General features: G+C 36.6%; 2 protein-coding genes across 5 annotated transcripts in view; one reads left to right on the forward strand and one right to left on the reverse strand.

The window, feature by feature from the left end:
- PLEKHG7 (pleckstrin homology and RhoGEF domain containing G7) overlaps nt 1–19,141 on the forward strand; it is a 56,781-nt gene extending 37,640 nt beyond the window's left edge. For both annotated transcript variants that reach the window (XM_030938811.1, XM_010383935.2), the window contains exons 9-15: nt 663–837; nt 2,407–2,522; nt 2,886–2,979; nt 8,312–8,391; nt 10,607–10,760; nt 15,929–16,027; nt 16,990–19,141. In XM_030938811.1, the coding sequence (XP_030794671.1) occupies nt 663–837; nt 2,407–2,522; nt 2,886–2,979; nt 8,312–8,391; nt 10,607–10,760; nt 15,929–16,027; nt 16,990–17,081 (810 nt within the window). In that variant the 3' untranslated portion in view covers nt 17,082–19,141. The remainder of the gene's footprint in view (nt 1–662; nt 838–2,406; nt 2,523–2,885; nt 2,980–8,311; nt 8,392–10,606; nt 10,761–15,928; nt 16,028–16,989) is intronic.
- Nucleotides 19,142–19,354: 213 nt separating this feature from the next.
- The window catches only part of EEA1 (early endosome antigen 1), a 164,162-nt gene continuing 158,710 nt past the window's right edge, over nt 19,355–24,806 (reverse strand). For all 3 annotated transcript variants that reach the window (XM_030938815.1, XM_030938814.1, XM_030938813.1), the window contains 3 exons: nt 24,439–24,559; nt 23,739–23,837; nt 19,355–23,032 (listed from right to left, as the gene is read on the reverse strand). In XM_030938815.1, the coding sequence (XP_030794675.1) occupies nt 22,910–23,032; nt 23,739–23,837; nt 24,439–24,559 (343 nt within the window). In that variant the 3' untranslated portion in view covers nt 19,355–22,909. The remainder of the gene's footprint in view (nt 23,033–23,738; nt 23,838–24,438; nt 24,560–24,806) is intronic.

A 24,806-nucleotide genomic window follows, 5' to 3' on the forward strand; every position in this document is an offset into this window, starting at 1 on the left:
ATAACCCATGGCAATATTTACTATACTTACTAAATTACTAAGATTTCTTGTCTTCCCCAGTGCTGGCATACCCCAGAACTGCCTCTTCTTCCAAATCTCAACTCCAAACTCTCCCTATTGAAAATTGTCCACATCTCTACCTCTCTCCTCTCCCCTCTTTGTTCTAGATCAACTAAGCCTCTTCAACTTCTATTTTCTTTTTTCTTCATTTTTTTATCACTACCATGATCCTCCCCAGCTAAGGGGAGTCAAGGAACTGACCCAACAAGCAAGAATCCTTCCTTTGCCCTCCTGCCTCTCCAGTCTCAATTCTCAATTCTCCTAACTGCATCACAACAAGGATGGGAACAAAGCTGGTGAAACCAGAAATCTCCCCCAAGGGCCGGGGAAGAAAGGCTAATAATGGGCAAAACTAAATTCACTCTCAAATGAGAAGGGTAAACAAGGCTGGAACACATCTATTATTATATCTTATCACTACCGCTAATGGAACAGGTACTTTTTAGGGGATTTAATTTGTGGCTTATAAACTGTCCCAGCAAACTCACAAGTACGGCCTGCAGTTACTGAGTAAAATCTCCAAGAACCTCTCATATCCAGGCTTCTTAGTGGCTCAGTGGGCGAGGTGATCATTCTGATGTGGCTGCTTTTGCCTTCCCCAGTGGTGTGAGCAGAATGAACAATGCAGACGGCTCCACCTGCCTGAGCTACTAGTGGCCCCACTTCAGAGGCTCACTCGATATCCATTGTTGCTGAAGAATATCTGGAAAAGGAGCATGGACTCTGCTGAGAAAATCATGATCTACTCCATCAAGGAAAAGGTGGAAAAGTCCATCTGTAAGTCCCTGAGATAAGTGAGCTTAATTGAATAATTGTGGCCTTGTGACTCCTGGAAACCCTCTAGGCTTCCATCTTAGGAGGCAATTCCATTGATTTGAGGTCATGGCTCTTGGAAATGTGGGTTCAAGTGTGAGTACATTGTAAATCAAATACGCACAGGACAATGGGCTCCAGTCACATCCTGGCAAACACTATGAGAACTCTAGCACCAAGTTTACACAGGATGTGGCTCTGTCTCCAAGTGTTTCAGAAGTGAGTTCAGGCAGGAAAAGTTCTACTTCCCAGAAAACTGAAGGCACTTTGTTTTTAACAGCCGTACTGACCCCACACACAAAGCAAATGGGAGTAAACACCATGGAAAATGTGTCCAGAGGATAAATTACCATTCATCATTTCTCAAATCACCAAAAGCCAAGGTCAATGTGAAACTATTGCCAACTGCAATCTTTAGAACTGAAATTTGAGGATGGGAACTGAGCAGGCCCTATGATGACTTAAGTTTATTTGTGTAACTCTGTATAATTGCAATTCACATAAAGAAGTTCATGATTTATGCCCATAAACCAAGGTTTCCTGATGGGCATCAAAAGGGAACAATTCAAATTGGTAATACTCAGCTGTACATCATTTTTTTTTCTTTTACAAGTTTAAAAGTAAAATGATACTGCCTGGAACAGGTGCTTTTTAAAAAAAAAAAAAAAAGTAAAATGACTGTTTCATTGGGTTTTTCTTCTGTTTTTAAATGTTTTATTCAAATTCTAAAATTACCTGAAGAGCTGGGATTAAGTTTATCAAGCGAGTAAGACAAAGAATCTCTTGAAGATGACTTCTTTAAGCTTTAGAAGTAATCTTAAGGATTATGACTCATTTAGATGGGTTTGTGAGGAAAGATAACGCAGCACCTCTGGAGATTTCTCAGTGAAAGATGGATTCTGTTGTTGAGGGAAGAGACCTGTGTGGGCTCCCTTTAAGTCTATTACCTTAAAGATGGTGAATTCTGAAGAGGTCTGCTAACAATGTGATTCTGCAGGTCTTTTACTTGCCCTGCATGTCTTCAAAAAACATTTCAAACCCTCAATAGCAACATGTTATTAGAAAACACTGGAAAATGAATATAAACCTTCCAAAGAGAAATTGAGTTCCTACCAAAAAAGAAATAATCACCATGATCATGAAGTGAACATATACTTTTATGATTGGGACAAAAACGTATGTTTGTCCTTGTCAGTCTGATTTTTTTTCTTCCTCTAATTACAGGCTGTGTGGTCTAGGAAATAAGAGAAAACTACCAAGGATTTTATTAGTATTATTGAAATAAGAATACACAATATACTTTCAACCTACTGAATTAAATTAGCTAAGCTTCATTTTTCTCTGCAAGAGGCTGATTCCAAATTAGTGAGTTTTCTAAGACGCATGAACAGCAAGCAATATGTGAAACAAACTTAATATATGGTCTGGCTCCAGGGGCAGCCAGTGTTTCTAAATGATTCCCTTGGACCTTGGTTAAAATTTATATGCAATGTCACATGCACCTAAAAAGACTGACTATGTCTTGTCTTTCAGGGGACCTTGAAGGAAAAGTGAAATGGCTGGACAATTTCCAAAAATTTAGATATCTACAGGAGATTATAGTGTGGCCACCGCTTTGGGATAGAGATAAAAGGTTTTTCATTCCAGAGGTACAAAAAAAAACAACACGTCAATTAGGACTTCTGTCCATTTCTGGAAGTTGGGCATTCAGACAGAAATACGATCATCTTAGATGTCCCCATCTGTCCACTTGAAGAATAAATCTAGTTTCAAGAACAGGAAGTAAAGTCTTCATCTGTAGGGCACTGTATGCGGGGAGGCTGAGGTCGCTGTGCCATTCTTATGATGGTCCTTCTGAGAGGTTTTTTCATTGTTTCCCGTTCCCATGTCCATCTGCCGGCATTTCCAAATGTCATGAACTTTCTAGATGGAGTTGATTGCCCCAGTTTTTTAAACATGTTCTCTTCCGATCACTAACAACATCTCTTTTATTTTCTCCCTTGTTTTACAAGTGTTTGAAACACATTTTTAAAGAACACACGGCAGAAAACATCTTGTCACCAACCAACAGACACCTTCTCTATGAAGGAAAATTAACTCTTGCAGGTAAATAACTGCCTCCTTTAAAAACCCAACATCTGTACCGCCTTGTATCTTGTTTGACTGCCAGTAATTGAAGAGCAGGAGGAATCGTGTTTGCCTATGTTCCAGGTGATGGAGGGTATGAATCAGAGAGTACCCTATGGAGCCATACAGACTCAGGCTTGAATGAAGACTTTGCAACACAACTAGCTAGGTGCCCTCTGTTTTCTCTCTGCAATGGGATAACTGTAACTATTCCATAGGATTGTTAAAACAACATACAAGAACAACTTAGCTCACAGTCTGGAATCTAGTAAACTCTCAGTCAATGGCAGCTGTTATCATCACAACCATTGTACTCCTCCAATGAGCCAGACAATCAAGCTCTCAAATGTTTATGGAGAATCTATAATATAGTACAAGTTGTGCTAGGTAGGTGCCACTGGAAGATATAAAAACTCATTCTGTATAATTCTTTCCCTCTAGTTGGGAAGCTCTGCCTTATTACCAGACCTGCAGGATAAGTTCAGAAAAGAAGAGAGTCCTTGAGGCTGGAGTGCCCTGGAGAGGCTTCGTGCAGTCCATGGGACTGGAGGTGGGCTTGGAGGGGCAGGAAGGATGAGGTCAGTGGAAGGACAGGAGGGAGGTCATTCAGATAAAAAGCAGAGCCAGAGAAGTCTTGGAGGCAGAAGCCCCTGCAGAAGCTTAGTTTCTAGCAGAGTACATAGGAAGCCAAGTCCCTGGGGCTGACTGCCTGGCTCACTCCCTGCTCAGCCTTTTCTGCCTGTACAACCTTGGGCCATTTACAGTGATTTCCTGTGCTTCAGTTTACCTTTCTTTATTGTGAGGATTAAATGAACCAACAGATGTATAAGCACTCAAAAGAATGATTGACACAAAGTTCATGCTCAATAAATATCATGATGACCAGAAAGGCTGCCTGGCTGAAATAAGATTTAGAATCATTTATTTATTCATTTCTGCACAAAATCTTGACCAGGCACCTACTGAGTGTGAAGTCCTGTGGGATGGGAGGTTGCCTAACAGTGGTGATGTGATATCTGGTGGGGAGGGGCTGGGAAATAATCCCTTAATACATGTATATTGAAACTCTGCTCTATTTTAGAGGTAGTCTGGATGTCAGGTTAGGACATAACCCCCCCCCCCCCCGCCCCCCGGCAGCTGTTAAATAAGGAAGATAGACATGTCCAGTGTTTTATATCCAAGGGCTTTTTCATACGTTGTCTCTTTCCAGTAAGTTAAATAGAGAAATTGCTTTTAATCCCTTGTTATAGGTAAGAGATTTGGGGTTCAGGGAGGTTCTGTATCATGCCCAAGTTCACCTGGTGGGTAAATGACAGAGTACCAGCTGGAGCCAGGCTGCGTTGGTCCAGCTGGCTTCCAGAATCAGAGCAACTGCCTTGGAAACCAAACAGAAGGACCCAGCCAGGAAACTGCAGGCAACCAGAAGTCATTGAGCTCTCAGACAGGGAAGTGATAGGTTAAAAGGGTATTGAAGAAAGCATTGTTAATAAGCAGTCTTCAAAATGGCATAGAGGAGACCAAAGCAGAGAGATCAGTGGTGAAACCGGAAGTTCAATGGTGAACAGTACGAGGTGAGAAGACTCTGGGCCTGTCTGTTGCTCTACCATTTTTAACCTGTTGTTCACCCACCCCCGACTTTCATTTGAAAAGATAACAATTTTAACTTTTCTTTAATGTTATTTACAACTTCAAAGTAATTCTATTTTATGACAAGAACAAATCAAAGTAATAAAGCAAAACATAATCTGTGTTCCAGCATGTATCTTTACCTCCAAAACTAGCCCCACCTGAAATTATGTGAGACTTTGGTTCACGCCTTCCCTCTTCCTCCCTACCTCCCAATACTGTGAGATGCACCAGCTTCTCCTAAAACATTAGAAATGGGCATGATAGAAAAGGATACGGGAGATATTGCAAAGGCAAAACCAGGAGGACTTTACGATCGATAAAGTGGATGAAGAGGAAATGAGTATAAAAAACTGTTCTAATCTATGTTTCTGAAAGTTTTGTTGATAATGCCGTGGGTGGTAGAGCGAGTGCGGTCAGGGAGTCAATTTTAGGGTTCAGGTTTGGGCATAATAAGAACCCACATGGAAGCTGGAGGAGCAGCTCCTGGTGGGTGAAAGGCTATGTCAGATGTGAATTCATGCATTGCATGGGTTCAAAGTGACTGTCATAGATGTGTGGATTGGAAGCTCACCTAAGAAAGGCTCTTTACAAGCAGACTCAACTTTTCCAGAAAATGCTTCTTGTACAGTCAAATGTGGTAGCATGGAGATGAACTACATAATGTCACTAACACCAGGCACTTGTTTAATGGCATGAACTGTATTAGTCAAATTCCATCAGAGATGGAGACTCCATATGATGTAGTCTACATGGTATCAAGTCAAGTGCAAAGTCATGAGACTGGACTCAGAGATGAGCACGGAGATTTGATGGGGCAGGGTGATAGTGTTAGAAGAAACAGGACGTTTCACTTCTTGGTCTTTTGGCTAAGATCAAGTGAAGAAACAGGACATCATTTTAAATGAAAAAAGCATTGAACCAAAAGTCAGGGGATCTAGTACCAATTGTAGACTTTGGGAAAATTTAAATGCTCTTATTCTCTTTTATAAATGTTATTGCTGCTGCTGATAATGATGATGACAATGAGGATGAAAATGATGTGATGATACCTAACACATACAGTGTTTCCGAATTTCTTCCAACCTTAAAAACTGTGCTCTTATAACCAAATAAGTATACTTTCTCATTCCTAGAAGGTACACATTTTCATAATTTGTTTCATAAATTGCTTGGTGGAAAACTAGGGCCTCAATAAATGGTAGCTAAAATAATTATCACTTTCTAGAATAATGTATGGAACATTATCTAGAATAACATCTGGAGCACATAGAAGGTGTGCTCCCTGCCTGTTTGTCAAAATAAAATAGTTGAAATTAGAAGGAGAAAACAAAACGATTTCATTTTGACAATGATCATTAAGCTGACATGTACATGAGTAGCAGAGGATGGTAATAGCACATTTTACAGGTTTGAAGGTTGCTGTGGACTGAATTGTGTTCCTCCACAAATCACATGTTGAAGCCCTAACGTCCAGTGTGACTGTACTTGGAGTAAGGAAGAAATGCAGGTAAAATGAGGGACTCGGGCTGGAGCCTTGATCTGATAGGATTAGTATCCTAATCAGAGCAGACATCAGAGAGCTCACTCTCTCTGTTTGCCATGTAAGTACACATCCAGAAGGTGGCTACTTGCAAGTCAAAAAGAGAGGCATTATCAGGAACCGAATCGACCAGCACCTTGACCTATTTCCCAGGCTCCAGAACTGTGAGAAATAAATTCCTATTGCTTAAGCCACCCTGTCTGTGGTATTTTGCTATGGCAGGCTGAGCTGGCTGTTCACAGGTCTAGTGTTGTACCATTTCTAGCCCTGTATATCAGTTGGCATATAGATTCAGTGACTGGAGACAGATAGGTTAAAAAAAGATAGCTTATTTCTCTCTTGTTAAGTCTCAACCTATATGACAACTCCACTCCATGAAGTCATTAGGAATCCAGATTCCTGCTGTCTTATAGCCAAATCTAGGGTATTGCCTTCTTCTGTGTGGCCTAAGATGACTCACCAATATGTTTGCTTTCTACCCAATGAGAAGGAGAGACAGGGACAAGAGAGCTTGGCCCTGCCCTTCACGAATATGACTCAGAAGTTGCATACTTTGGCTCACATTCCATTGGTCAGAATTTAGCTCCTTGGTCATACTCAGCAGCAAGAAAATGTAGTCTCTATTCTCTGTGGATGGTAACTCACTAAAAGTTGGGAATTCCATTGCTACAAGAGAAGGGGAGAATGGTTTTCAAGGGACATCCAGCAGTCTTTGCCACAACCTGATTTATGAAAAATTAAGTTTCTGATAAGATTTTTTAAAAACTATTCAAGGACTATTTAATTTGAATAAAATAACTGATTTCTCCCCTGTGCAAATATATAAAAAATCTTTTCTCTAAACTCAGAATAAGAGGGGATAGAAATGAATCCTAAATGTTGTATCGACTGCTTTAAATCTTCCAGGGGTAAAAATATATAAGAAAGAACTTCTAGAACAATATATATAATATAAATAGAATAAGCTGAAAAAATTACTGGGTTTTCCTATGATTACTCTAAGCACTTGTCACAACCCCTTCTAAAAATCTTTTCCTCTGAAATCACTTAAATTTAACCCTTTTTTTTAATTTCTAAGGGATAGAGTAAAATAAGGAAGGAGATGCCTTGTTCTAATATTTGGTTTCTCTTCTACTACTATTCCCTTCTTAGGGAAATCTAAAGAAAAGCTATTTGCCTTAAGTAACTATTAAAACTAATATCAGAAAAGTTTGTAAATATGAAACACATGGAGAATATCTAAACATTTATAGACACATTCTAAAACTTAAGAAATAAGTAGTTTTAATGACTGTCAACCTAGGCCGCCATAACAAAATATCACAGACAGGCTGGCTTAAACAGCAGAAATTTATCTCTTACAGTCTGGAGACTGAAAAGTCCCAGGTCAAGGTGATGGCAAATTCAGCTCCTGATGAGCACTCTCTTCAAGATGAGGGGTGGGGGACAGGGGGGTATCTGGTGTCTCAACAGAACATTAATTCTACTGGATCAGTGATCTAGCTTTATTAACTCATTTTACCCTAATTACTTTCTTACTCCAAATGCAGCCACACTAGGGGTTTAGGGCTTCAACATATGAAATTTGAGGGACACAATAGCATAGTTCATAGCAGTGAGAAAATGCCTTTTCTCTGGTTATGTGTGCCTTTGCCAATAACCACCCAGAGGAATCAAGGGGCAAAAATGCTGCAAGTTCAATCAGTTGATGGATTTACTCTCGGCTTAGTTGAAGCCACTACAAATATCATCTGAGTTATTTTAGATTCAAATGAGACACATCATAAATTCAATGTCTTTAATGTTAGAAGCTTGGCCTCTCATCAAGTCTCTGCTTTAGGAATAAATAAAGCAATTCAACATTGAGGCGGGCAGCTTTGTGACCTACATGATTGGAGGCCCTGGGGTGCTGTAATAGCCACCTGGTTTTGTTTTCTAAAGAATTCACTGATAAAAAAAGAGAAAAAGAAAGAAAGAAAGAGAGAAGAAGGAAGGAAGGGAAGGAAGGAAGGAAGGAAGGAAGGAAGGAAGGAAGGAAGGAAGGAAGGAAGGAAGGAAGGAAGGAAGGAAGGAAGGAAGGAAGGAAAACTCTTCTACTTAACAGTTTCAAGTCCCCATTTCAGCTTCTCTTTTTTTCCTCAGAAAGCACAAGATTCCTAGATGTTTATCTGTTTCTCTTCAGTGATTTCCTCTTAGTTACGAAAACTAAGCGCAACAAAAAGGTAAAATGCTGCTATTTCAAAATACATTTCTAAACAAGTTTGTTAAATGAGTTTAGAAATATTTCTAAATAAATTGTGGTAAAAATATAAAATATTCTTTTACATCAGGCTGAATGTTTTCCTCTAAAAAAATGAAGGCACTATAAAATATTGACGTTTTTAGTCATAAAGCTCTGAATTAAATAAATAAATAAATAAATAAAACAAAAAAATGCGAGTTGCATTTCTCAAGGATGTCAAAAGAGGAATACATTTTTAGAACAACTTAATCTATATACTTGCAAGCTAAGTCCCAGAAGCCACAAGACTTTGCCTGACCTGCCTAAGCAAAGGAACTCAAAACATCTTTGTCCATTTTGGCCCGTTCCTTTACTGAATTGGCCACCACAACAAAAACAGCTAGAGTAGGACCCCTCTGAACTGTCTACTGTCTTGTGTCGAGGTGGTATTCAACACTCATTCTGATTTGAAAGCTCACATTATTTCTGAGAAATAATGATTTGGGAGTGGAGATGAGAGGGAGCCCTGATCTCTCAGTGTCTACCTATATAAAAAGTGTAGAAACCAAACATGTATGCAACTGGCATCACAGACAAAATGAGTCAACTAAGAGCTAGAGCTGCAAAATCTCTATAGGGAATAGGGATTTTTTTCACATTACATAAGTATTATTTGTTACTATTATTGGTGGTGTTATTTTTACTACCCATTAAGCCACTGATCTGTTGCTGGTCCCCAAAAGGCTTTCTAATTTACTATTTCACAATCTGTTTCCTGAATGGTGTGTTTGAGTAGTATCAGGGAAGTTTCTCTAAGGCTCCCAGACATCCGCTCGCAGAGGTGGGAAGAGAAATGCAGTGTCTTTAACAGTCAGAGATATCTAATGTTGCTTTATTCTATTCATTTCTTTACCAAGTGACTAGCCTTACATAGATAAGATCATGAGACTAGCTATCTCATATCTTTTAATAAACTAAGCTTCTACATGGCATGTTGGTTAGTTGAGCTAAATCTTTAAGCAATAAAATGATACCCATTAATCAATCTATGAATAGCTAATTGGTGGTTGGGGAGGGAATGGGTGTACAAGAATATTAAGAGTCACAGTTTTGGAATTTATATGACTTCCCATTATAAGTTACTCAGACTAGCTGTGTCTGAACAAGCCAAGTTCTGAAAAATCTCTACCCCCTTCAAAAAACCTTGATGCTTGCATAGCTGACCTTCATGTCAATTAATGGTCAAATCAGAGTATATGAATTAATGGCAGCCCATGTCGGACATGTAATAAACTGATATTCTGGTTTTATGCATCACAAGTTGATTCCTAAAGTAAGAAATGGTATCAGTTTACATGCCTCTTTGCTATTTTATGTACAATTTATACCAAGCAGGTCACAATTTTTAATTTTTACCCCCTTTTGAAAAAAATCATCATCTTATGTGCTCAAAACAATTTTAATTATTTATAAATTCTAGAGCATGGAATCTATTTAGAATTCAGTATTAGATCCCAGGCATACAGTTGGCTGAAGTGAGGCCCCCTTTCTCGTTCATCTAACTCAATACTATAGAGAGATTAAGATACTAGGAATGAAGAACTTACCATTGAGGTGAGGGCGATTTAAATGTTTCCCAGTTATGGATATCAACCATTATTTATTCAGATAATGAAACTTGGAGATCAGAAACACTTTGCTGCTGGACATGGTGGCTCACTCCTGTAATCCCAGCACTTTAGGAGGCTGACATGGGAGGATCACTTCAGCCCAGGGATTCAAGACCAGCCTGGGCAACATAGTGAGATCCCATCTCTACAAAAAAATGAAAAACAAAATTAGCAGGGCATGCATGGTGGTGTATGCCTGTAGTCCCAGCTACTTGAGAGGCTGAGATGGGAGGATCACTTGAATGTAGGAGGTTGAGAGTGCAGTGAGCTAAGATCACACCACTGTGCTCCAGCCTGGGTGACAGAGTGAGACCCTGTCTCAAGAAAAAAAATTTTAATAATAATAATAATAAAATGAACACTTTGCTATAAATCACTATGCTTTGGGGAGATGCTTTTCAAGATCCAGAAAGAGGAGTAAAACTTTAGGCAATAATAGATTTTAGGCAATTGTTTCTCAGAATCTATTTGCTTACAGATGCACTTTAGATAAGTGTGCCAATATTTATTTCCTGTTTATTACATTATTTTTCTTGTTAATTTTAGAAACTTGGAGGCTCAGACCCTGGTTTAATGTGTCCTTCTCTTACTCCTGAGTTGCAAGCAGTAATAAAAGAGGGTGGTTCATGTACAGTACTCGATCAGCCTATTCCACTAGATAGGTTGGTAGTGAAAAGTATTGAACCACTCCATGTGTCAGGTATGTGTCTATTTTCATTGTTCAGCTCATCTGTTTGCCATCACAGCGTTTTATGTTGGCCTTTCTTGGTAGCAGGACATAAATCCAATTTAAGTCTTCATAAAAACAAGACTGTGTTCCTATGTGTCTATATATCTTTCACTCTATGAATTAGTTATGGTGTTCAGTGCTTGAGTGATAGCTCTGTTACTTGCTAGTTGTATGACCTTAGACAAGGCACTTCAGTTTCTAAGCCTTGGCAAAATAGGGATAATAATATCTATTTCAGTGAGTTTCTATGAAAATTAAATAGCAAATGTGATGCATTCAATAAATGATAGTTGCTACTAATATTGTTATTACAGTATCATCATTAATACTATTGCTATTATTAAAACACTGAGAAACCATGACCAGATATGCAAGAGTAAGATATTTTATTACACTCTATTAAAATAATTATGCCAGATATATATATATATTCACATATATACACACACATATACATATGCATGTATCTACATGACACATGCATCAGAAATATATATCATTTTTAATCTTTTATTCAAGTATTTCTTGAGTATCTCCTGAGAGCCAAGAACTCAGCAGGCCCTGCAGATACAAAGATGAATAAGGAACAGCCGTTGGCCTTGGGGAGCTCTTAGAATAATGAAAGATCACTAAATTCTCTGTCAGAAAAGCCCTGGGACTCTGAGTTCCTCAAGGACATTTCAGTCTACTCAGGGCTTGAGTGGGCAGCAGTGTTCAGGAGGAAGCAGACACCACTCTGCCTTGGCTAGAGGCTCCTAGACCAGCTGAGGCCAGGCAGGTGGGGACTGACTTCCTGTCCCCATGGGAGGGGCTGGAAAAGAGGAAGCGCTCACCATCCCCCTTAATTCCCACTCCAGCAGCCAAGCCCAGAGCTTCAGTGATGAGCATAGGACTGACTCATACATAATAGAGAAACCTTAAAGAGTGAATGAATGAATACACAAACAACAGTAGCAAATACTTACATAGTTATGCTACATAGCTAAGTTATATATTTAAATGCCAGCCGGGTGCAGTGGCTCACACCTATAATCCCAGTACTTTGGGAGGGCAAGACAGTAGGACTTGCTTGAGGCCAGGAGTTTGAGACCAGCATGGGCAACATAGTGAGACCCAGTCTCTTATTAAAAAAAGAAAAAATAGGCTGGGTGTGGTGGCTCACGCCTGTAATCCCAGCACCTTGGGAGGCCAAATTGTGCAGATCACCTGAGGTCGGGCATTTGAGACCAGCCTGACCAACATGGAGAAACCACATGTCTACTAAAAGTACAAAATTAGCGGGGTGTGGTAGCGTACACCTGTGATCCCAGCTACTCGGGAGGCTGAGGCAAGAGAATCACTTAAACCCAGGAGGCAGAGGTTGTGGTGAGCCAAGATCGAGCCATTGCACTTCAGCCTAGGCAATGAGTGAAACTCCATCTCAAAAAAAAAAAAAAAAAAAAAGTGAAATACAGCAGCACACACTTGTATTCCCAGCTACTCAGGAGGCTAAGGCTGGAGGATGGCTTGAGCTCAGGAGTTCAAGGTTGCAGTGAGCTATGATTGCTACTGCACTCCAGCTTGGGTGACAGAGTGAGACCCTGTCTCTAAAAATAAAAATAAATAAATTGTAAAAATTTTGATGCCTTACATATATTAACCCATGAATTAATATAACCTCTCTCTCCAAGAGCAGAAGGGAAGCCTGTATCCAGAAAGATAGCTTCTGCCTCCTGTATCCATTCTTTCTATTTTCAGTAAGATCTGATGAAAGGTAACAGGGCAGACCTTAAAGCCTCTTGTATTTGACTTCACTGGGACCAAAGTCTATGTAGGCCAAAATCTGCCAAGCCAGACAGTGGTTCAGGAGCAAGCCACAAAAGGAATATGTCAAGGTTGCAAAACCTTTGCTTGGTGAGTGTGCTAACTTTCAGTGTGAGCCTCTTAACTGCCCAAGGGATGGCAGAGGAATGTAGATAAAACAAAACTTCAGTATGTGGCGGCTGGAAATCACTTCTGTTCTGTAATTTGTTTAGTTTACTTTTTCATGGGGAAAAATATCATAGTAGAGGGCATCCTGTGCTAGGAATTTATTCTACTACAGTGGCTATAGTTATAGATTACTATAGATTGGCTATATTAGAGATTGTGGCCTGACACATAGACTTGAGTAAAGGAAGGTGCCAGAACACCCATGAGGAAGAGGAAGCAGCTCAGCTGAGGGTTCAGTGTAGTCACAACCTGCCAACTTTAAGACTTGAACTTTATAGGAAATCTGACATCACTGGATTACCTTGAAAGATGCATGTTTTTTCTCCTCTATTTCTTTTTTTTTTTTTAATTAAGAAATCTTTTTAAAAACATTATGCTTCTGGGAACAGGTGCAGTGGCTCATGCCTGTAATCCCAGTACTTTGGTAGGCCGAGGCAGGCTGATCACTTGAGGTCAGGAGTTCAAGACCAGCCTAGCCAACATGGTGAAAAAATCCAAAAAAGTTAGCCAGGCATGGTGGCACACACCTGTAATTCCAGCTACTTGGGAGACAAAGGCATGAGAATCACTTAAACCCAGAAGGCAGAGGTTGCGGTGAGCCAAGGTCACACGACTGCACTCTAGCCTGGGTGATGGAGTGAGACTCTGTCTCAAAAAGCAAAAACAAAAACAACTATGCTTCCACCGTTTTATTTTCTGATTTTAATTACCATCTCTTGTTCCTTTTAAAAATATTTTTCTCATTCTTCGGGCCTATTAACTTGACTAATTAGATACAGTACATGAGGCAGAGTAGCTATAGAGTAGGAAAAAGTAAATGAGAACAAGAGAGAGATTGAGCTCTGGAGTGAATGACCTAATTCCAAATCCTGGCTATATCATTTATAAGCTCTGTGACCTTGGAAAAATTAATTTTTTTCCTATTTACAAGTAGGAATTAGCTGACCTATCTCATAGGGTTGCTATGTAGAGAAAAAACATAGTATGGTGCCCAGTACATAGAAAATGCTTTTAAAATGGTGTCAATTATTGTATTAGAATGTCAGTGAAAAAAGAGCTATTCCTGCCGATATATGATACTCTCTCCGAATTGTATTTTACAGGCCTAGCTTAGCAGGTCCTTTTATTTATAAAGTCCCTTGTACCCATACTACAAACCAAATGGAGCAAGGATGCCTGGAATAACTTAGAAATACAGTTACAGTTTTTGAGGAAAATGAATTCCAGAAACAGCCAAGAATAACAACCTGGTCTTTAAAGCCTCACTTGCTACAGGGAATTTATAAGGCAAAGAATTATAGAGTAAAACAAACACAGCCAGCTTTTTTTTTTCCCCAGAAAGTCATTTTAATAGGTTTAAGTCCTCTCACTGAAGAGAAGCTGGACAGAATTTTATGGCCTCTCCTTAAGACTTTATTTGTTGTAGTAGAATTGAGGAATTAGGATGTTTAGATTGTTATGAGTATAATCTGTGATACTGGGGTAGTTCTTGCAGTTAAGAAAATAAGTATTGACCGGGTGTGGTGGCTCACACCTGTAACCCCAGCACTTTGGGAGGCCAAGGTGGGTGAATCACCTGAGGTCAGGAGTTCGAGACCAACCTGTCCAACATGGTGAAACCCCGTCTCTGCTAAAACTACACAAAATTGGCTGGGCATGGTGGTGGGTGCCTGTAATCCCAGCTACTTGGAGGCTGAGGCAGGAGAATTTCTTGAACCTGGGAGGCGGAGCTTGCAGTGAGCTGAGATCGCACCACTGCACTCCAGCCTGTGTGACAGAGCAAGACTCTATCTCAAAAAAAAAAAAAAAAAAAAGAAAAAGAAAAAGAAAAAAGAAAAAGAAAAAGAAAGAAAGAAAATAAGTATCTTATTCAGTGGATTCTGAAAGAAGCCCAACCCTCCTCAGATAAGCCTGAGTTAAACTAACTCCAACAAATACAAATAGTGACAGCAGACAAGCATCAGCTTAATGATCAGCAAGAATATGTCACTTGCTCACTTTTTCTCTTCTCTGAAGTACTTGATATGGGCAGGAGACAGCCCTGGCCTGTTTTTGTTTGTTTGTTTCTAAACACTGACTATAGAAAGAATGTACAGGGTCGGGCGCCAGTGGCTCATGCCTGTAATCCCAGCACTCTGGGACGACAAGGTGGGCAGTTCACGAGGTTAGGAGTTCGAGACCAGCCTGTCCAACATAGTGAAACCCCATCTCTATTAAAAACATAAAAAATTAGCCAGGCATGGTGGCGGGCACCTGTAATCCCAGCTACTCAGGAGGCTGAGCCAGGAGAACCCGCGTGAACCTGGGAGGCGGAGGTTGCAGTGAGCCGAGATCCCGCCAGTGCACTCCAGCCCGGGTGACAGTGCAAGACTTCGTCTCAAGAAAAAAAGAAAAGAAAAAAAGAATGTATAAGCTTCAGAACTGTGTTGTATTAATAATTCAAAGAAGAGACTTACATTTTAAAAGAGCTCCTGCTATATTAAAAAAAGAAATGTGCTCTCCCACTATCTCCTGTCTTTTCTTTGAGACCAGCTAGAAAATGACAGAACAGGCTCTCTTTTGCAAACACAGAAACCATGCCAAAGTCTCTTTTTGTTTTGTTTTACATTTCACCCAGTTTGGTGGATGCTGGATTTCATTTGAGTGGTTTTTGACTTTTCTTGGCCTGAAGTATTCAGGTGGTTTTGTATTTTTGCCACGTCTTAATTTGTTTATAAACCTTGGTTGGATGTGACTTCCCTTTAAACACAAAAATAAAATTTTTTAAAGGAGTGGTGAGGAAGAAAAAAGAAAATATTATATTGTTTTGTATATTTTTATTTATATTTTCACACACACAAAAATCTACCTCACGTGCTTAGCTTATTCTATGAGGAGGGGCCCATTTCCCATTACTTAAGCCATAGTTGGATTTCATCAAGTATCAGAAGTCATGAGCTAAAGAAGAAAGGGTTTTTATAGTAGAGTGGGTTTTATTTGGACATAGTAGTGGGGTCTTGGCATTGAAACAAAATTAAAAAAAATTTATAACCTACATAAACCTCCCACCCTCATTAAAACAAAAACAAGCCAAATAGAAAACAAACCCTAGGTTCTTGTACTAAGAAATTGTTTGGATTTCATTATGAAATGATTTGGCTTTTTGTCTTTGTAATATCTTTTTCTAGTCTTTGGGCTGAGAAATGCTTTTCTTATACAACACGAAAACAGATATCGACAGTGTATAGCAGCATTCTTATTACAAGCCCAAACTGGAAAACATCAAAGTATGTATTTTAATGTTGTGGGTCTTTGATTCTTCAGAGTTTACATAAGTTCACCCCCAGCCTCTTAAGTAACAGTGAATGAAAAGTTTTGTGTATTTCTCTCACCCACTTGGGAAGGGCAGATTTGGGAGGACGGGAGGGATACATCTAGTCCATATAATGCTCAAAAGCCTCAGTATTTACAATTTCCTCGCACTTGCAGGGTTGAGGAACAATTTCCTCACGCTTGCAGAGTTCTCCTCCTGGAGAAGCTCAAGAGCGGCCTGAGTTCTGTGGTTAGAAATGGGGGAAGAATTGATTTGGATTGCATGATGAACTTTTAAGACGCTCCAATCAATTTCCTAAGTGCAAATAATAGGATATTAGCTTAAGGAGGGCCTGGTGCAATAACGATCTGTGTCAAGTCAGCTTGTCAACCTTTGAAAAACTGCCATTGTTTTTACAGCTATGGAGTTGAAAGAGCAGTTGCCTGACTCTGGTTTCTCTATCTTAGAAGTTTCTATTTTTGAATTTCCCCTGGTAGGCTTTCATCATAGCCACAATGTGGCCAGACAATAAATGCAATACTCAGTTTCCTGGGTCACTGCCCTCAGTCTCCTTTAAATTATACTACAGGTTGAGAACTTGTTTCCACAGAGAATGAATATTCCAGCAATGCCACGTTCAAACTACGTATATTCTCAGTACTCATTTTTCTAATGAGTTATCATTGACTATTGTTTGATTACTCATAACCGTTATCCAACGTGCATACCATACTCATTTAGCCCATCTGCATTTTCCTGCATGATTAGAAGTATTTATATTAGATGTAAGAAAGAAAGTATGCAAATGTTTCATTAGTCTTCAGTTTTAAAGAGCTGGTCAATAAATATAGCAGAAAATATTAGCCCAAATATGTGAGAAATTGTCAGCTTAACATTCTAATCTCTATTTATGTATTTTTTTTCTTTTTTCAACAGAAAACATGGATGGCACAAATAACAACTGCAATTTCTTGCTTTACCAAGAGTCAGGAAACCAAGAAAATATCTTTATTCACATTGCCCGCTGAATCCTCTGAAATTTAGGGACCTAAAATAAGTGGCATGCCTTTTTAGAAGATTAGGATCTAAGTTATTATTTCATTCAAACTTTTGTAACACTTAGCTAGTGATAAGCTAGAAGGAAATTTGCATTTTAAAGAAGTTCCAGAATTTGAAAATTTGAGCTAGGAAAATCCTCAGTATAGAGGAGTAATGACTGCAACAAATTTGAACTCTGAGGAATTTCTTGACAGATATATACTGACATCCAGATTACCTTCTAATGCTTCTGTCAAGTCTGTAAGAGGTGTGAGTGAAGAAAGGTGCTACTTTGTAAAGGGTGAATCATCAGATAAATGGAGTATCAGAAGGAAAACAAATGTCCACTGCTTGTATCCAGTATGAACTCCAGCATCTTACTTTGTGTGTATCTATAAAATAATGAAACCAATTTTCCTTCATGGCTTGTCAATCAGTCTTAACTGCTTTATAGTCCTGCCTCAAACACAATGATAGTTCTTTAGATACAAAGCTTGATTGTTCTTTTAATATACAAAGCGATAGATAAGGAGTACATTTTAATAGCAGTTTTAAAATTCCTATTCTCAAACTCCTCTCAGGTATACTTTATAGTACTCTAACGTGGAAGTAGAAAACCCCAAAGACTAAATTCCATTACTTTAAGATGGCGGCGGGGGGGTGGATATCTGGCTTTCACCAGTTAACCCTTTTGCATGGCTTTTCTTGGCCTGTTGTGAAGTGTACAGATTTTCATAGACATAGTAAGGTATCTGTCTCTTAACTTTATTTTTTGGTGTTTGCCATAAAAATACTTTCTGGTTTTGATTGGTGTGTGTGTGTGTGTGTTAGCACAGTACAGTCACTTAATTTTATTTGGCAGGACTTCAAATTTCTTCAGAATTTTTATCATGAAAGGCAGTTTGAATAATTATTATATTATCATGACAGGATATATACTATTACCTACATTCAAGGAACTAGTTCTTAGGGTCAGATTATTGCATCAAATGGAAGTCCACAAACTTCCATTTCAGGCTCGTACCTTTTGCAATTTGCAAAGTGAAAGTAGTAAATTTATCAAATTTGGCTGCAAGGCAACTGAAGCCTTAGCTGATTTTGTTAAGCTAAAGAATGGGATACAGAGGATAATATTTGGGCAAGTCATGTGCACAGTAATTCCTTGAGGAAGGTGAAATTTCACCATGCAAACAAAGCAGTAAAGACAAGTGCAGCAAAAAGGCTTCTGTACAAGGCAAGCACTATTAGAATGGAGACTAATAATCTCTTTATAATAATGTCAGACATTTAATAGAAGAAAAAAATAAAAGGAAAATCTGGAGGACGGTAACTATTGTTAATAGCTAAGAATAAATGAGGTGGGGGGAAGACAAAGGGGAGAATAGACTTCAAGTGAATTTCTAGAGATGGCATCTGGATGGGACTAAAAGCAGTTATGTCCAGGAGAAGACAATATAGATTATGCAAGAGAGGATTTTATAAAGAAATTTCTGGCTGAAAAAAATTTTAAATTAACAATCATCTTGCAAATTTTTTAGATATAAACCAACCTCGGAGGTGAGCAGTGGACTAAGATGAGGTACTTGTCAAATTCCTGTAGTCCCATGAATCCAGCAACCACAGACTGACTTACATGTATAAAGGTAGTTTTCTCCCTCTGAATCTCATTAAAGGGAGAGACAGACCGACTAAATTAACAAAATATGTAAAACAGCTCAAGAATACGCTGCACATTAACTGGAATTCTATAAAGCTCACAAAATAACATGTCTAATATACAATATATTAGATGCTTGAGGATATGCACATTAAACTCTTCAGAGGGTTTAGAATGAAGCACATTCAAATGAAGGGATCGTGGGGGTCGGAACAAAAACCATTCTAGAACCGTGGCTCCCAGGAAGAAAAACAACGGCACATTGGGCCTTCCAAAAAGTATCTTTGGGGATGGGAAGGAGAAAAAAATAAATAAATAAAATTTTTAAGTATCTTTATGAAATAAGGGATTAATTACATATTTTTATATTTGTTTTTAGTTTTGTTAATTCTCTACAATATTAAATGGAATGTCTAAAACAAAATGGCATTAATAATTTCTCAAGATCAGGAATTTAATTACTATTCTAAATTGAACAACATTAAAACACCACTGTCTATATCCAAGTGCAAAGTCCTAATATTCTGTAAATAAATTAATGCAAAATGGTTAATATAGTGTTCTCTCTTTTGTTAGACAAAACAATTTATAGTCACAGAATACAACTAGTTTAGAAAGAAATGTTTTTTAATATAATATTTAAACATATTAAAAAAACAAAAGCAACAATTCAATAAGGATCTTTCCACTGTTCTTTATACAGATTTAAATGCTGTTGTGTACTTTATCAGTTACATTTATAATTAATAACCTTCCAATCACTGAGTTTAGAAATTGCAGTATTTACTGAGCTAATCTTTCTCACAAAATAAGGCACAACTACATGATCACAAGTAGTAAACACAGTACAAATAATGAACCCAAAAACTAAATGAGAAAATGTTCATGCAGAAGTATCTACAGAAGTTATGAATATATGATCCAGTTCAAGAAATTATAGAATATCATATACACAACTGCATTGTGTTACAATAAATTTAGTACTTCTACACAGAAAGAACTTAGTGACTTCTAATTCTATTTTATACAATTTTACATCAATTTAGTAAGTTTATGCACAATATTCACATCTGCAACAATAACAAATTGATCATTAAAATTCGGGCTAAGGGCAATTAAGACATGATAATGTGTGGCACGTGATAATTACAGAATACCATTCATCAAGCTCATGTCTAGGAATACTATAATGGTGGCACATTTAAATTTTATGGATCAAATCATCCATGGTTTTACAGCCAAAGTGCATTTTTTTTAAAAAAAACTCCTATAGTCAAATAGGTCATGAATATCAAAATATAAGATCATAATTTGCTCTCTACTTAAAAGCTAAACATTTTTATGCAAATGTAAGGTTAAAAAAAAGTGGCTTTAAAGTTCTCAAAACTATATAAAATAATCATAAAGACTTTTTAAGAGATGAGAAAATAACAAATTTGGCAGTTACTATTTAACATTACTGTCAGGAAACTATTAAAGTAGATAATTCCACATTAAGAGGTAGTTGAACAAAATGTTATTTATACACTGCATTGAGGTTTTTGTGTTTGTTTCCCTCATTTTTTCTTCAAAGGAACAAATCATATACCAGCAGCTTTGTCTTCTTTCTATTAAAAAAAAGTCTGTAGGTATAGTTTATTGTACACTAACCCAGCAAGACTTAATTTTAACTCACATTCTGTGCCGGGGTTTGGAATTTACTAACATTATGTCAATGTGCTTTTCATTAAAGCCAAGAGCAGTACATGCCAGCTCTAACTCACTGACAAATAATAGTACCAGCAAACATGTAAAATGTACAGCCAATAAGGACTTCAAAGATGACTTTTTAATTAAAAGGAAAAAAATTAAAATTTTTGTTTTCAAAACACATTAAATTGGGGAGAGTTCGTAGCAAAAAATGTTGGGTTTCATTTATATTATCAGTATAGTAGTCTATGGTAGGTAAATTACTTGGGACTTATGAAATGAAATTAGTTAGATAAAAATGAGAAAATCATTCAAACACCTATATATGGTTACTTGTCTTACAATTTTTTTGTGAATATGTGGGGGTAAAGGGGAGACAGACAGAAGGCCTGGAGGGTGTCCAATTAGGAGACAAAGTGAACAAATATTCAAACCCAGATTTCTCATGGAATTTTATTATCTCCAAAAAAAAAAAAAAAAAAGAACAGTGGTGCTGTGAACATCTGTGTTTTTCCAGCACACTTATTAAGTTATTTATATGTAAAATTATAGAATTAAAACTATTTGGAAGGTTTTTCCAGCACACTTATTAAGTTATTTATATGTAAAATTATAGAATTAAAACTATTTGGAAGGATTTATAAGTATATAAAACTGCATAAATAGTTCAGTTTATATTATCCAACTATTATTTTTAATAAAGAGCCACTGTATTTCTTCATTATATATGCTCAAGGATATATGTTTATCCAAGTCCAGGAACTTAATCGATGTTCTTAATAGCTAATGACAACAGGGTTTACTTAAAATTTTTTTTAAATAATTAAACAAATACGTAGTGATCTCTTTCAATTTACATACAATTGTAGGTATAGCATAAATATAATTTCATTTCAGAATATTTGAAAGCAAATGTATATTATAAACTAGTATAAATGAAATATTAACTACTGTTATAAAATGATTGCACTGAATGAATGTATAACTACATTTCTTCTCTAGAAAGATTAACAAACCAATATTAATAACTTCTCTCTTGAGATGTTTTACAATTTTCCAAATTAATAAGACTATGCTAAATTAAAGTTCGATCCCATTGTTCAGCATACAAATAAGCTAATTCTTAATTATCCTTACGGTGCTTAGCCATGCTGTTTTAGTTTTTATTGTAACTCTGGGATTCCTAAATATATTTGTTTTGGTGACGCTCTATTTCTAGGTGTTAGTTACTTAAAGGGAATTTCACAACAGTAAAATTGGGAACAGTTGATATGGAATACCAAATTCAGAACCATTTTTAACTTTAAGTCAATTTTACAACTTTTAAAAATTCTTCCCGATAGGGAATAAAAATAGAAAGTAAAATATTTAATGTCTTCTTACCATTTTATATTTTGTTTTCACCAATAAGACCACAGCAATATTAGTTACTAGCTTTAAGATGCAAAATTATAAAACAAATACATGAAGCTGACCTATGCTTGAAAAGGTTAAACCAAATAAAGGAAAAAATCAGATCTATATAAAAAGCAAACTCAGGTTCCTGAAGATGCTAGAGAGACAAAATAAGGGTATGATATGAAGGCTGATCTCAAAAAACTTCCCACTTACAAGAAACTGAGAATAAGAACATTATACAATGTTTATTATTCATCCTCCAACTGAGGGCTAGGGTAAGAAGCTTTCTAAGATTCTAAATGGACAATATGTGGGAGTTTAAGAAAGAGACAGAAAAAGACAAAAAGAAAAATTAACCCTATTCTTTGAAATACAACCCCAGATAACCATAAGTAAGCAAATTGATTTTACACCGGTTTTTATAAAATCCACCCAAGAAAATTTAATTAATATTGTTAAAACAAAAACCATTTTTGAATTCATGGTTACTACATATTTTGAGATAACTGTATTGAGAACACTCAAGTAGTAAATTCATAACATAACAATGCAACTGAGCTATGAACCTACATATAAGAGAAAAGGGTAGAGGAAATGTTACAGTTCTGTGCATAACTTCACAAAGAGAATATTTAATATAATTAATGTGCTATTGTGCAACAAAAACAGCAACAAGTGATATCATCCATGTACATTTTTGTACATTAAATTTAGGAGAAAGAAGTAAGCTATGGAATTGCATTCTTCATTTGTGAATAATGAAATTATATTAAAAAAATACATTGCTATTTTCTGTCCAAAGTTTATTTACATTTCATTGGCTAATTCTAAACTTGGCATGAAAGCTATTCCAGGGGCTAAATGGGAAAAAAGTAATGAAAGATGATAAGGCCAAGTCTCACAAAAATAGAAGAGTTTTACTTGATATCCATAACATTCCAAAATATACTAATTCCTATTTGGTCTAGTATTGCAACCAATGTCCAAACCAAATAGTAGTCCAAGACCTCTATTAAGTACATTTATTAAAAATCTAATGTTAGTGTAATATTACTCTGAAGTTGTGATAACCCATTATCCTTGCAAGTCATTGAAACATGCATCACAGACACGAACAGGCTTCTTGGAAGAAGGAGTTAAGGCATTTTTGGCTGAACATTCAGCACAGAAGATATTTCCACACTGTCGGCAGTGATGCTGTAAATGACAAAATTTAAACAATTTTAAGAATAAAAACTATACCAAAAGTATTATGAAATTACATGAATACCACCAACTACATTGTGAAGGTACATTAGCATTAGAAATATTTAATGATATAATGTTTCAATATGTTAACTTAATCTCTTGGTTATAATTAAATTGAATGCTTCCTATTTATCAAACACTATGCTAAACATTTTATATAGAATTTATCATGGAACTCTCAAAAGAACCAGAGGAGGCATTTAAAAGGTGTTTATAAAGTATCTCTATCCAATGAAAAACTATTCCTAATTCCCAAATGTTTCAGGCACTAATGTCTCCAATAGAAATATAAACTGAAGTCATAACACAATGGTAGTATTTAGAATATATTTTAAAAATACCTCTGCTTTTTCTTCCTTTAAAGAACCCAATGATTACTAAAACATGAGTTTAATGTTGGCACACTGGTTCAGAAAATGATTGTCCCAGACAGTAACTAAGTTGGAAGACAAAGACTGAATTTAAAAGTAAAATTCAAACACATATGCTAAACAGAAGCTAGACTGCATGAAGTTTAGTTATTCTGTTGTTGTTAAAGTTTACTGATAAACAGAAAATTATTCGATCAAATGAAGGACTATTTTGATGGTTAAAACATTAATTATCAGTGAGAAATGAAATCCAGAAACATAGTTATATGAACAAAAGTATTTACCCGTCTCACTGTTACTGAAAAGCCTTTCCCACAGGCCATACAGTTTTGTACTTCATTGTCTTCGGCCCACTTTCTATTCAATGCTTGTGTATGTTTGATCTGTTTTTCAAAAAGTATCGACATATTTATTATAGTACTCAACATTTTAAAGAATGCTAGATTATTTCTAACTTGCTGTCAGAGTTCTATGAAATTTTGACAATATGACCCATGAAATAAAATTTTAAAAAATCAGAAATATACTGGTCAGCTTCTATTGTCAAAAGTAGCTATATTCATAAATCTGAATGACCAAATAAAATTCATAGAATTTTATTCCTGAAACATCTTGCTAACCTTTGCTGATTTCCAATCCATTCTAAACATAATCATGAATCTTTCCTGGTAACTCTGAGCATATATTCAGATCACTTCTTTAAAACATACTGACTCATATATTCTTTGGTATTCTTGAATTTTGTAGTTCTTCCCGTATACTAACAATTCATGAATGACATGGCTTCCTAATGAATCTCTGAGGTCTCTGAAACAAGTTCTTTACTTTTATATTTAAATATCCATAAAACCTACAATACTGCTAAACAGACAGTAGCTATTTGAAAGTATTTATAAAACATGAGATTTAAAAGTTAAAAATATGCTTTTCACTAATAAGTCAATTCTAGACTAAAAAACTGCCTCATATCCATAGTTGACTGACCTGAAGTGATTGGTTTTCTCTGCCCAGCTCCTGTACTGCTGCAGTTGTATTATCCAGCTTTCTTTGCAATTCTAATACTTTGGTTTGAAGCTTTTCTATTTCACCTTCTCCTTTAAGACATCTGGAATAGATTGCAAAGAGGTAATTTTTTAGAAAATCATTAAAGACCCTTCTAGGGTATAGATAATGGACTACTTTAGTAATTTAAAATATATAATACATTAATTTTGACTATCTGATTGTTTTACAGATTAATTTTTAAATGGCTACTTAAATACCTATAGAGGCTTATGCACTTTTCTCAAGATTCTTCTATTTTTAAAAACTATGGAACATGACAATCTTTTTATCACTTACAATGGAAATAA

The sequence above is a fragment of the Rhinopithecus roxellana genome, chromosome 10 (genome assembly GCF_007565055.1).
Source record: "Rhinopithecus roxellana isolate Shanxi Qingling chromosome 10, ASM756505v1, whole genome shotgun sequence".
NCBI classification, from domain to species: Eukaryota; Metazoa; Chordata; class Mammalia; order Primates; family Cercopithecidae; genus Rhinopithecus; species Rhinopithecus roxellana.